We start from the raw sequence: 14,288 nt of genomic DNA, 5'->3' as shown, positions 1-14,288 counted from the left end.
TCTTAAAGGGGAGGTTAGTGACACGAGTATGGTGAGTGCACACGAAAGTGGCGAGAAAATGTTAAACTAGGCGAAATTTCCCGGAAAACAGGCAGTGACGTCATCTGAAGAAGAAATAGGAGTGACACGAACTGGTATTCAGCAAGCACAGCAGAACATGACCTCAATGCAACCGAAGGGAAATAGTGGACATCAGATGGGAGCAATTTTGAAGCGGGTGAGGGAACTAAGATCCAAATCGAGGCTGACGAGAAGTAGAGTAATGCAAGTAGGAGATAGTTCAGGGAGCAGTGATGAAGGAAGAAGGGAAAACAAGGTGAAAAAACAGTATGACTTAAGGAAATGGTGTGGAGAGGAAATAAATCGAGAGAAAAGAAAACTAAGACATAAAATAAAGTAGCAAGGTGGAAAAGTTAGCAGTAAAAAGTGCAAATAGTTAGAAATGTGAAGTGAGAGGAAATTTTCCATACAAGAGAGGGGTCAATTAGGAGTATAGTATTTCTGGTATGATAATGGGTGAGGAGTAAGGTTAGTGGAAGAATTGATAACGGATATGAAAAGACTGGTGGAAGAAATGCAATAATAAATTAAAAATAAGTAACGAACTAAAACATGTTATAAATGCAAAAAACATCCAATATTTCTGAGCTACGTTATCGTCAGTGGTCTAGGGGTTAGAGTACTAGCCATTTCATTCAAAATTTCCTGGTTCAAATCCAGCTGAGGGCGATTTGTTTTAAAGAGTAATAAAAATTCTGAGCATGACTTCCTCTGGGAGGCAAGTTAAGCTGCAATTCCCGTGTTGTAGATTCACTACACACAAAATAACTAATTATTGTGCTAGAGGGCTGCAGGCGAAATATATTGGCATTTTCATGCCTACTTCCAATTTCATGCTGAATAACCTCTGCAGCTAAAAATATTTTTAAAACAGTTATTTATCAACTACATGATGAACGAAAGCAGGGAAAAAAGAACTTTTCTGTTGGATATTATCAAGACCTGACCTCCAACAGCTACATTCCTCTTTCCTTATTGAGCTGACAGTCCACATCTATGCAAAAACCCAAAAATCTCGCACCATGTTTTACTTTAAACAGTTATTTTTAAAGACTCTGTATCACTGCAGATTATTTAGTACCGTATTGAAAACATCGTATTCAACACCACAAAAGTCTGCAATCATTCTTAACTATTCAATATGGATAAATATAAAATAGTTGGAGCATTCTGCTGCCAAAATTAAATGTCAACAGATCATAGAGCAATTATCTTTAGGAGCATGACAGTCCTAGTAATGCAGCATATCATGTTTGGAAGATTGAAGATGGAAGAATACCAAAGGAAATCATGCAATGGAAACCAGAAGGAAGGGATAGGAAAGGAAGACCTAATGAAAATTGGTTGGACGGAGTAAGAAGAAATTATGGAACTGAAAGAACTACAAGATTCAGATACATTATACAGGAAATGGAAGGAAAAAAAATTAAATGAACAATGTGATAATTTTTATGTAGTGTATTATACTTTGTAGAAAGTCCTATAATAATAAAAATACAGTAAATGTTTGGTCTAAATCAGGTATTGCATATCGGGATTTGTAGATGTACAAATTCTCCCTTAACCCTTTGCAGCACAAATTAATTTTTTATGTTTTTCATATCATGAATCATAACAAAGCTTCGATCAATTTTTTTCAACATTTTAACTCTGCACACAATTTCAAAATACAAATGGCACCTCTATGTATACTCAAGAGGTAGTTCCTTGGTGGAATATCCGTGCCATAAAATTTAGTAAGAAAGAAAATGGTGGTTCTTCTGAACAACCACTATGCCGGAAAGGGTTAAACAGAGGCACTCTTGATGGTAGTGATGAAAATTTTAAATGGGAAAATATTTTTCCTTCATTAAGCTATTTTTAAGCTTATTGATTTTACGAAGTTTATTTTACTGAAATAATAATAAATTTTCCTCAACATTTTCCCCCTATTGTGCAAATTTTTTAGCATCATGATTTTGCTAAGTTTTATAAATTGTACTGACATGATTATATATTTTCCTGAAAATGTTCCCCTTATTAAACATTTTTTTTTTTTTTAGTTTCTTGATTTTGCTAAGTTTTATAATCGTACTGATATAATTGTTACCAGTACTTAAATAGCCACCATTTACACATTTGTACTACACGAACACACGAAAACTGTACATGCACAATTCATAACGGACCAGGATTAAAAAATAAATTTTATCTGGAAATTAATTACACGAATAAATTATCTATCGTAGAACTTCGTACTAGCTCTGTGTATGGGTGACTGAGTTGTGACCGACTGTGTTGTAAAAAATAAAGTAGGGAATCCACAGGTATAACGAAGTCAGGGAATTGTTAATCATAACCATATTAAAGGTTTTCTCAGCTAATAATAACTACAATGAAAAGACATTTTTGAAAAAAAAAAAAGTTCAATAAATTGAGCTTATTAAGCAGGAAAACTTCTTAAAGGTGGACCCTGAAAAACTGGTTGTATCATACAGTATTCCATCACTTTTATGGAGGAAATTATAATTTATTCATTAGGCCTATTATATTATTAATCACAAATATAAATTTAAATTATATATTTTACCATATAATTGAAGCTGGTACATTCCTGGAGATGAAACCAATAAATCCAATGTACGACATACACTACTCACATACAATTATTTTTATTCTATAATGAACTAATCTAACCTAATGAAGAATTTGTCCAATTTTTCATTTTTTTATATGGAAGTTGACTGTATAATCTTTCAGTTCCCACAGACTTTTTGTGATATGCTCTATTACATTGGCAACTCCTCGAAGAAAACGTTCATAAATGTCCAAAAACTCCATGGCCTTCCGACATGTTGCAGTGGTTTTCGGTCGCCCATGTAATTTTCTTCCTTTTATTTTCTTCGTTGTTATTTATCCCCACATTACTACATAGCTGCTTTATATCTTATCCCCCACATGGAGGAAGAGGACGTCGACTTAATTTAACTTAATGTGGAGCTGATTCTAAGTTTGCCCCTGAATGTTGAACATTTTAATGTATTTTATATACCATTTAATATACTTCATTTACAACCCAAATCACGTAAAGTGAAGTGGGTAGGCATTAGATTCATACATATACTTCCACTTTTTTTCCCCACATACAAATCCTATTCATATACTTCATATACTAACTGTAAAAATAATTGACATTGTAAAATGATTTATTATATTAATTTTTTAAACACGCTTCATTTAATAAAATTATGTCACTGTTACCTCACTCTGAGGGGTAATGTTGGGTATTTGAAGAACATGTAACTTCTTGACTGCATCATCTGTATTATCTTCTATTGGTTCATAGCCGTCAAATGCGCGGCTTCTATGCATTTTATCCAGCTCAGTTATCACCTTTGGACAAATGCGTCTTAAGAAGGCAGCTAGTTTGTCGTAGTCCACATTTTCATCCAGCACCAGCTGTGGTTGCGAAGTTTCAGTCTGAGTCTAGAAACGAAATCATAAATATGATTATAAAAACCTATTTCATTTAATGGAAATACATGGTCTGTCATTTTTATTCTGGCATTAGTGTGAACGAAAAAACTGGCAGTATAGAAAAATCAATATGGTTGTTTCTTGTGAAAATTACACTATAATAGTGTGACAGCCATGTGAGATTCGATCTCACGACCGGCAGAAGAAGGGCTAGGTCGGCCGTGGTTTGGGCAGTTTGCGCGTGCATCTGCTTCCTGGGGCATGTGCTGTGGTGAAGAGAGGAGAGGGGAGAGAGCGACCGCGGCAGAGAGGAGAGAAATCCAGATTATTCGAGAATGCTATCTCTGGACATCCGTAGAAATTTCTCGTAACTATGGTGTGGTTATAAATTACGACACGCGAGTGAACTTGAGCAGTTTTAGCAGTTAGCCGTGTTGTTGTAGTTAGTGGACAGCAAGCCAGTCTTGTGTAGCAGTGAGGCCAGCTTCGAGACAGGAGTTCGACTTGAGTTATGTTCGTAACTGTGGAGCCAGAAGTCCTGAGTTTGAGTGCAGTGGACCGCAGTTGGGGGACCTGAGTTCGAGGTTCAGTGGACTGTCTCTGAAGGTCTGTGGTTCGAGATACTGTGAACTTGAGTGATTGAGCTAGAAGAACTAGCCAAGGCAAACGAACTGTGAACTGAGAACTACAGTTCCGATTTGTAAATAGTGCTTTGTGAACATTAGTTAAAATTAACAGTTCATTGTTGTTCTCAATAATCCAAGTAAATTGTCATTGTCGTCTGTGGAGTGCAATAACGAATACTGTGTTACTGTGTGGAGTGGAAATCCCATTGTTGACGGGAGTAGAATTAAATTGTAGAAAGTGAAGAGTTATTGTTAAAGAACAAAACTACATTATTGTTTTGAATTTTAAAGTTACAATAGCATACAGTGTAAATTACACTTATTGCCTTGGAATATTTGAAGCACTGAGAATGATATGATCCTAACTCACAATATGTATGGTACATTAAACTAGGCTGACCAGTCAATCTATGCTTCCTGAATCCGACTTGTTCATAAGATAATAATTTTTAAAATAAGAATAAAACAAATTTCATGAACATGGCGTCATGCATAAATTATGAAGTTCATAAAAATTATTACAGTTATACAGAAAATATCATTGTGATTGAAAAGTACCAGAACTACTGTTATACATGCAAAATGGTAAGTCTATTTACATTCTATTTCAGTTGTTTCCTTCAAAATAGTCTCTTTGGGCACTCTCACACTGATTCCAGTCAATTTTCTACATTTGGAAGAAATCTAAATACTCTGTCTGGAGTATTTTCAGAACAGATTGCTTTCTGCTGATAACTGTTTTTATGGAATCAAATTATTTTCCTTTCAGTAATAATTATTTTAAGTTTGGGAAACAGGGTTGTGCAAGCCCAGGAATGCTACAATGTGCTACAGTAGAGCAGAGGTATCAGACAGCCTGTTTCATAATCAGTTGTGGCTCTCTCTGAAGTCACAAGGCTCCCATGGGAGCCATACATTGCTCTTATGAAAGTGGACTATGGAGGGTGAAGCAGAATGACTTCAGCTATGTTCAGCACTGCTGTTTTAGCGTCAATTTCAAATTAACGTAATACTTCGCTCAAGCATATTTGGTAATATTAATATAAATGCATTGAGTAGGGAAGTTGCTAGATTTATTTTTATTTTATTGGGTTATTTTACTATGCTGTATCAACATTTAGGTTATTTAGCGTCTGAATGAAATGAAGGTGATAATGCCGGTGAAATGAGTCCAAGGTCCAACACCGAAAGTTACCCAGCATTTGCTCGTATTGGGTTGAGGGAAAACCCCGGAAAAAACCTCAACCAGGTAACTTGCCCTGACCGGGATTCGAACCCGGGCCACCTGGTTTCGCGGCCAGACGTGCTGACCGTTAGTCCACAGGTGTGGACAGTTGCTGGAAGTGCGAGTATTATTTAAGTTGCCAACAGCGTCTGGGAAACATTTAAAGATGGACAAAGGAAAGTCTAGATGTAAGATAAATGGCAAAACGAAAATTTTGTTTGTATTTTGGACGATAAAATAACCTGTCGCCAAATACTTGCTGCACCAAAGGAACAACTACCTGACAGCCCACAAATTTACATAACCAAATTTATTTTAGTTATTTAAGTCATATCAAATTGAAATATTACATCGTGTAAATTATATTTTTTAGTGAAATAAAAAGGTCTGAAATCTCCGGGGTAACATTCTGGAATCTGGGGAGAAAATTTCCCCTCAGACCACGCTCTGAATTCATCACAAAGTGATCCAAAAAGCTAAAGAATTACACTATAATAAAAAAATTCAAAACTTTGATCATAAAAACAAAACAACTTGCAACATAATTAAAAAGGGAAGTGGATGGTCAAAAAGTAAAGTAACAAACTATACCCTTATATCTAACAATACAAAAATGTCAGACTCAAATGAAATTGCAAATATATTTAACAAATATTTTCTTACAATAACTGATAACCTCAACATTCCCCGAGATAATATTACTAACAGTTTAGACTCTTTAACAGAATATTTTCCAACAAAATTCCCAAGTATTCAAATATTTCCAACAAACAAACAAGAAATAATTGCAATTATTAAAAATCTAAAGTAAAAAAACTTCTCTGAGTATGATGAAATAACAAGCAAAATATTAGAAACGAATTCACATATTATAGCTAGGCCACTAAGTTATTTTATTCAATGTTCAATAATATATTCCCCGAGAGATTAAAATATTCAGTGCCAGTGGTTATTTCTATCTTCAAAAAAGGAGAAACATATCCAGAAAATTACAGACCCATATCACTTCTACCAGTTTTCTCCAAAGTCTTTGAAAAAGTAATGTATAAAAGATTATATCATCATCTTCAAAGATACAACATTTTAGTTCCAGAACAGTTTGGATTTAGGAAAACTAAAGACACGGAAAATGCAACATTTAGTTTAACTGACAAATTTCTGGAGGCAATTAATAAAACATTACAAGTTGGAAGGATTTTCTGTGATTTATCCAAAGCATTTCACTGTATAAATCATAAAATGCTGCTAGACAAATTAGATTATTATGGAATTAAAGGCGTTGCACACAAATGGTTTCACTCATATCTCATAGATAGGAAACAGAAAGTCGAAATCAATACAACTATGAAATCTGCCTCGACATGGCGAACTATTAATAATGGAATTCCTCAAGGATCAATATTAGATCCCCTACTTCTTCTAGTGTTCGTAAATGATCTTGCCTTCCTAATAAAAGATGTAGGTCATCCCATATTATTTGCAAATGACACAAGTACGGCCTATAGTAATTACAGCCAATAACTCCAACACATTCCAATCTTTAACAGAGGAAATTTTCCTCAAAATATGTGATTGGTTCTTAGGCAATAAATTAGTGTTAAATTGTAACAAAACTAACATAATTCAATTTAAATCCTTCCCAAATTCAACCTCGCACATTTCAAGCACAATAATTAACAAAGGTCCCTAATAGAAACAACAACCACCAAATTTCTTGGCTTACAAATAGATAATGTGTTAAATTGGAAAAACCATATTAAAAAAATTATCCCCAAATTAAATTCAGCACGTTTTGCTATTAGATCTATGCAAGAGATAGTAAATATCAATACCTTAAAAACAATATACTTTGCATACTTCCACTCGGTAATGAGTTTTGGAATAATTTCTGGGAAAATTCTACAGAGAGTAACAGTATATCCCTACTACAAAAAAGAGTAATTAGAATAATAGTAGGTACTAAATTTAGGGAATCGTGTGGGACCATTTAAAAAAATTACAAATAGTGCTCATGACTTATCAGTATATTTTTTTCATTAATAATCTTCCTCAAATGTAATCGTGAAAACTTTGTAACTAATTCAACAGTTCTTAGCATAAATATGAGTAAAAATAATGACTTTCATACTTCATCAGCAAGTCCATCATGCTATCAAAAAGAAGTGCGTTATTTGGCAGTAACAATTTTTAATAGTCTCCCTATGGATATGAAAAATCAAACTCAAAACACAGGATTATGTAAAGATTATGGCCAAATTAAAGAAGTAGCTAATTTCTCACGCCTTCTATTCTGTAAGTGAATTTATGACGTTCAACAATTCTTCATGAATATTTCTGTCTTGTATTAAGTATTGATACTAAACCTTTGTGCTGTACTAAGACTATATTGTAAAACTCTACTGTATATATTTCAACTAGATTGTGACTATAATTAAGACTTTATAGTACTATTAATTATACATGTTCCATATTCTAGCTGTGAAACGATATATGAATACCATGGAATGTAAATAAATACAATACAATACAATCACTGGTTTTGGTACCTCAGCATTTTTGCTCTCCGTAGCTTGTGACTCCTGCTCTTTGTATGAAGAATCTGTTGTCTGAATTCCATCATCCTGCAACTCTCTGAAATGATCAATCAAGAAACTTGATATTAATATAAAAGTAAATAGGGATACTGAATTAAAATGCATATTTTTTATATACCGTAGTGAACAGGTAACTATGTACAATATTGAAGCTGGTAAAAATATAAATTACATTTTTGTACTTCAGCATAGTGAAAATCGTGCATAATATGCCACATTATTGTACCAAAGCCGTACAATATTACCATGCCAATTAAAACATCATGACTTCTATTATCGCTGCATAACTTGTGCCATAAAGTTAGCATTATGAAACGATTTGCCATTCTATAATATTTAATACATCATTGTTGTCATAGCAACCTCTTTCGTCATAGACTATGATATAACTATTTTAACATTCTGATATGATGATAGAGACTGGATTAATCTTGCACAGGATAGGGACCAATGGCGAGCTTATGTGAGGGCAGCAATGAACCTTCGGGTTCCTTAAAAGCCATTTGTAAGTAAGTAAGTAATATTCTGAATAGTGTTTTACAAATTATAATATACAGTTTGTATATTAAGCATGAAAAGTTTTGATCATTTAGATTTTATAATAGCTGATATATATAAAAAAATGGATTTCACTAAATTTTTGCAGGCCAATGGTGTCCTCCCCCCTTAAATATAAGTCGGACCTTATTTTTTTATTTACACTTTTTGCTCTGAAGACCCTCCCTAAGTGGCGGTAAAACTTTGTGAGTCACTCCATATGAGACAGAATTTGAAGAGAGACTAAACATCACATTGGATTCAAAACAGAAAAATAGATCACTGAAGTCGTATTGAATATAGAAGAATCGTATTGTTGTTACTTATCCCTTGGCCTCAGACCATTTCTATGACATTATAGCCTATTGAAATTGAAATTGTAAAAATTGCAATTGTAATCTTGTAAAATTTTGACTTGTTCCACATCTTAAAGCTTCATTGCTAATGTAAGCTCTATGAAATACAGTAAGTGAAATGAAATACTGATGTACAAAATTAGTGGCTGTTCATGGTAGAATGTATAAGTGATTATAATTAACTTACCAGTATATCTATAAATTTTACTTTCTGAAAACGGCCTTGCAACGTAGATTCAACACCCAACAGAAAGAAAGAAATACTGGCAGTGAGGGGAGTGAGACAGTATGCACTGATATGGAATACTGCCACTGGTTTCTCTGGCCAGAAAACATATCATTAGTGAAAAATGACATATCGTCACTGAAAAAATGTGATCCGTAAAAATTTGTTTATACATTTCTTCACAGCAAAGAGTAAGCCTACTATGTTTGCTTCGTAAATCTAAACCACAGCCTTCTGGAACTGTATTCAACGTGTATTTAGATCATTGAGTTCCATAATGTTGAGCTCACTGATTTAGATACGCTTATTTGATAAGTCAACCCCTGGTTTACAATGGTAGTATTTCAATTATAGAAGACTGTGGTCTGTAGTTTGTGGTGGCTATTATTGCCAATTTAGTGACTGTCATTTTTTATGCTGTTGCACTTCTTATAAATAATTAAGTAAGGCACTTTGAAGCTTTAACATTATTTTAAATGAAAGGTCTCAATGGACATTGCAAAATAATCTAGTAAATAACTGAAGTAACTTGAAATTATTTTATTAAGAAATTTAATGTGTTGCATAAGCTTCAAAGATTCGCGTTACTGACTGCACGAAACAATTATTGTGTACATAATGTATAATTATGTATGTTGTAAGGGAGTGGATGCCTTTTTTAAATCGAGGTATGCCAGGGGAAAATCTTGGGATAGCATACCGCCTCTGGTTTTTTCCCACTTCCCTCACTGAGTACCGGTAACGAAATATGAGGAAGAGGGTGCCTTTTTACAATGAAATTGCAAATAAAACATGACTATGTACAGAATCAGCTGTTAAAAGTAATATTGATATTGTTGTTTAATAAACTGTCTGAAGACAGGTTTGATACCAATTAGGCATCACTCATGAGGCAACTAAGCCAGGAGATAATGGGGTAGGGTGTCCAGTTCCTTTCCCCCTCCATTGCATACATCACTGCCTAGTACTGTTTAAATTTCATAAGAGGATCCCTGCAAGGGGAATATGGTTCTTGCGGGATAAGAGGAGAGTGTAAGCCAGTAAGTCAGCAGCATTCTTGAAGGAGCAAGTGGATGGGAGTGATGTCATTGGCCAGCCAGGATGAACAAGGCTCAGTCAATGGCTGACCGGTTTCGTGTTGGGGGTTAGTTATAAGAGTGGGGGAAAAAAGTCTCATTCCTTGCTCGGATCTTCTCGTGAAATGCGGACATTAACACATATGGGTGAATCTCTCAAATGTTGCTAATTTCAAGTCCATCACCATTCCTACGAAAACTAACTTTAAAGGAAGGCTGAAAAAATCGCACGTCTTTTATGGCTGTAGACTTATATTTCCTACCTGAAATTATTGTTTAAATATTTCATATAGTGGTGATAAAAAAGTAATAACTCCTTAAATGTCAGCCTCCTGGACTGTCTGTTCCACTTTTTTATAAGAATTTCAGACTCTTGACTCTAAATTATCTGGTCCACTATTTCGAAATGTATACTTAAAAGTCTAATTTAGGATGTCTACAAAATATTTTACACATTTAAACGTTTTTTGCGTATTTGTAAAGTTTGTCCATAGTTTTAAATGTCAGCCTCCTGAAAAAAAATACAGGGATATTTCTGCTGTCTAGGTAGGTACTTTTTCCTTCTTAGGTTCTTAATACTGAAGCAGATGTGCAATTGGAAGTGAGATTCATCTTCTAACATTATTTTTGGAGCTTACAAATAGAAAAAAAAACAGTAGGCCTAATGTCTCACTTATATTGTGTCAATATACCAGTAGCCAACACTTTTAGGATATCATCATCATCATCATCATCATCATCATCATCATCATCATGACAAGTATTAGGCTGGGTGACCTGTTACAACCTTGTTTTCTATCCATCTCTTTTGAGATCTGCCAATGGATCTTTTTCCACTCGGTCGATAACTTAAAATTGCCTTTGGAACTTCTAAGACATAATATACATAAAATCCTGAAATATGCCCTGATATATAAAAATATAATAATAAAATCCGCCTGTCATAAGAGGTCCAGAAAACAATTTAAAAAATGCATATATGGAATAGAGAGAAAAATCAATACAGTAGGTAGCAATCATACTACAATATGCAATTTAGAAAGTTTAAAAGATTAAACATTACATAAATGATTATGTAAAATTCCTATGGATTTCTTTAAGATATTTAAACAAATATTTTTAATATCTTGGGATGTCATATCATATTGTTTTAAAATGTCAGTAGTATATTTATACGCCGATCTGCAGGCACCAAAAGCAAACCCCTCACCTCCCATGTGTAATCAATTGCATTATATCTCTCACTGAAGTGAGGAACGCATGGGCGGTAAATGACTTGTTTTTCTTGATCAATTGCTAATGCTGGAGATACATCCTTTTCGAACCGTACAGTTGGGTCCAATATTACTGCTGTCTTCTTTTGTCTATTAAGAGCAATTATATCCGCTCGTCTGTTACTGCCATCCATGGATATACAATATACTTCTTCATATACTTCAAGATTTTTATTTTTCCACAAATATGAGGCAATATAAGAGCGAACACTATGATGACGTACATTGAGCAATAAATCTCCTTTAGGACATAATCCTACCACATGACCAAGAGTCTCAGTTGCCTCGCATCCTGGAGTTCTACACTGTCGTGAAGTCATTCGTCCTGGTACTGATCTTACTGCTGCAGTATTGCATGACATTTTAATGGCAGTGGTCCATTCTGGTGACGATAATCCTTTTCTGTTACTCATCCAAGAATTTACTTTCGGTTCATCTTGGAAAACTAATACTCCTTTTCCTTTATGCTGAAGACTAGCCCAAGCATTATAGGCTTCCTTTTGTAAATGTTTTCTAATTTGACGTCCAGTTTGTGGAACAGAATTGTTATTATATTGGATTGCTAAATTTCGTAAACATTCTTCCATCTCGGACACTAAATTTCTACTAATATGAAGATGTTCATCATCAATTTGGAGTAATGTCTTAGCAATATTAAAGTGCTTAATATTAGCTTCCCATTCCATTTTAACCAAGTTCAGTCCCCTGATACTTCGAGGAGCATAAAGCATATTATTCGGACAATCATGGGGTAGATTTAACATTTCTTTAACAGCTACCCGAATTAATTTATCGACATCTTCAAGAAAAGAAACTGGAATCTTGCTCAATGGAGTACACTGTAAATGATAAGTAAATCCTACCATATAAATTGATTAAGAATGTGAAGTTTTTGGTCTGGTTTCAAAAGTATGGAAGTTGATAAGCTATTTAGATCACTTTCTAGTTTTTTTAATAAGATTAGTTTTATCAAGAACTATCTCATCAAATGTAACACCAAGATACTTAATAACATCACCATTTTTTTAAAATTGATATTTTGTCCAGTTGGTAATAGTAGTGTTCCCTCTTCCATTTGACCATTAACAATGTTACACTTAGCTGGATTTATTTGCAGATCAAGGGAAGCTAAATTACTAATAGTGAGATTGATAAGTTCTGCACCAACCTTTCAGAAGATGTATACAGTCAGTTTTGTTTGGACCTGTTTTGACTCTGATATTGTTTTGTAAAAGGGCAATTATAACACTTCTTAAATTTTCAGGTATATCAGTGCGAAATAGACGTTTGATATGCTCATGCCCAACAGTATCATATGCTTTTGACACATCTAAGAAAGTTATAAAGCAGTTTTACTTCAGTGACTTACAAGTTTGTAAACAAGCATTAATTATAAGTGTTTATATGAATTCCAGAGAGAGAAATAAAACCTCGTTGATGAGGTGAGCATCCCATATAGTGTCTCAATTGTTTATCAAAACATTTTTCTATAATCTTGCGAATAACAGAAAAATAGATACCGGCCTCCAATTTTTAATTTCAAGAGGATCTCCATCTTTATATGTCAAAACTGTTCTCGCAGATTTAAATATTTTTGGGCATTTCCGAAATTTCAACATTCCATTTGCTATTATATGCATTAAAGTAGATGTTTGCAACTCTTTAAGACAGCACACAATTATGCGATCTGGCCCTGGAGATGTGTCTACTTTAATTCTTGAAAGTGCAACGTTAATATCTGATTCTGAAATAGAAATATCTTCAAAAGAACTTAAGGCTGTAGGCAATAGAAGAGGGGTGTTATCATTGACTTTTTAAAAAATACCACTAAGATGATTATAAATATTAATCGAAATTTTGCACCTCAAACCATTTTGGTTTTGCATTATATGTCATGCCACTTTACGTTGATGGTTAAAATATTGAAATTGAGCAAGTTCATAGTGATATTTTTTCCGATTATTCTCACGTTTTCTTTTGGCTAATCTCTCAGGGTTGTTAGTTGAAAGATAAGACGTACGACAATTTCCTTCTTGACGTTTTCTTGCTTCATAATATCTAATCGCTGGGTGTTTTGGTCCCGGAAGAGTATTAATAGCATGGATTAAATAATTAGTAAAATCATGAAGTAATTTCTCAAAACTATCAAAGTCATTATTATTAATAATAGTTCTAAACTTCTCTTCAAAATCTAGAATTTGTGTAGGTTTTGCTTTGTTAGTATATATTGAGTCTCTTTTAGCCTGATTGGGATGGATTGGACTTGAGTTTTGGTTCTCGACACCAATAGTGTATTTTTGAGCAATCTTACTGTGATAATTTTCCGGATGAGCTTTGCTAATATGGATTTGGACAGGTTGAGTTTATAGATGAAACTTGTGTGTTTAGTTTACTAAAGAAAAAGAAATAAGATTTCTGTGGTCTGTGAAAAAAGTGAAAACTCCATTATGTTATATGAGAATTTCAGAAGTAAACTCAGTGAAACGTTTGGATTTAAATTGAACAATCGTATAGAAGTACTTGACAGAAAAAAACATTTGCGTGTTCAGTGATGCAGGAAACATTGTTACTAAACATAAAGCAGCACTTAATTCGGAGCATGTGAATGCACTCGCGTGTTTAAAATCATGGATGAAGCAGTATTACCTAGGTGAGTCTTCATACTTTTTAAATTTGTGTTTGTCTCAAAAATCCCCAGAGAATTGACACAATAAATTCTATGGGAAAAGTGACACAAATCAGTTTCCACAAACCTTTTTTGATAATTTATTGACAACTTACGGAACATCTGTTTGCTTGGAAAAAAATACATATGTATTTCTCCCATTACAATAATTCATATAGAAAAAAATCAAATC

General features: G+C 33.8%; 1 protein-coding gene across 3 annotated transcripts in view; it reads right to left on the bottom strand.

Moving 5' to 3' along the window:
* LOC138710727 (cytoplasmic dynein 2 intermediate chain 2-like) overlaps positions 1-14,288 on the bottom strand; it is a 41,089-nt gene that overhangs the window by 16,541 nt on the left and 10,260 nt on the right. For all 3 annotated transcript variants that reach the window (XM_069841796.1, XM_069841795.1, XM_069841797.1), the window contains exons 2-3: positions 7,914-7,998; positions 3,301-3,525 (exon numbers count right to left, since the gene is read on the bottom strand). In XM_069841796.1, the coding sequence (XP_069697897.1) occupies positions 3,301-3,525; positions 7,914-7,998 (310 nt within the window). The remainder of the gene's footprint in view (positions 1-3,300; positions 3,526-7,913; positions 7,999-14,288) is intronic.

Source organism: Periplaneta americana, chromosome 12 (assembly GCF_040183065.1).
Source record: "Periplaneta americana isolate PAMFEO1 chromosome 12, P.americana_PAMFEO1_priV1, whole genome shotgun sequence".
Classification (NCBI taxonomy): Eukaryota; Metazoa; Arthropoda; class Insecta; order Blattodea; family Blattidae; genus Periplaneta; species Periplaneta americana.
Note: the sequence above shows the minus strand (reverse complement) of the source record. Positions and strands in the feature narration are given on the sequence as shown.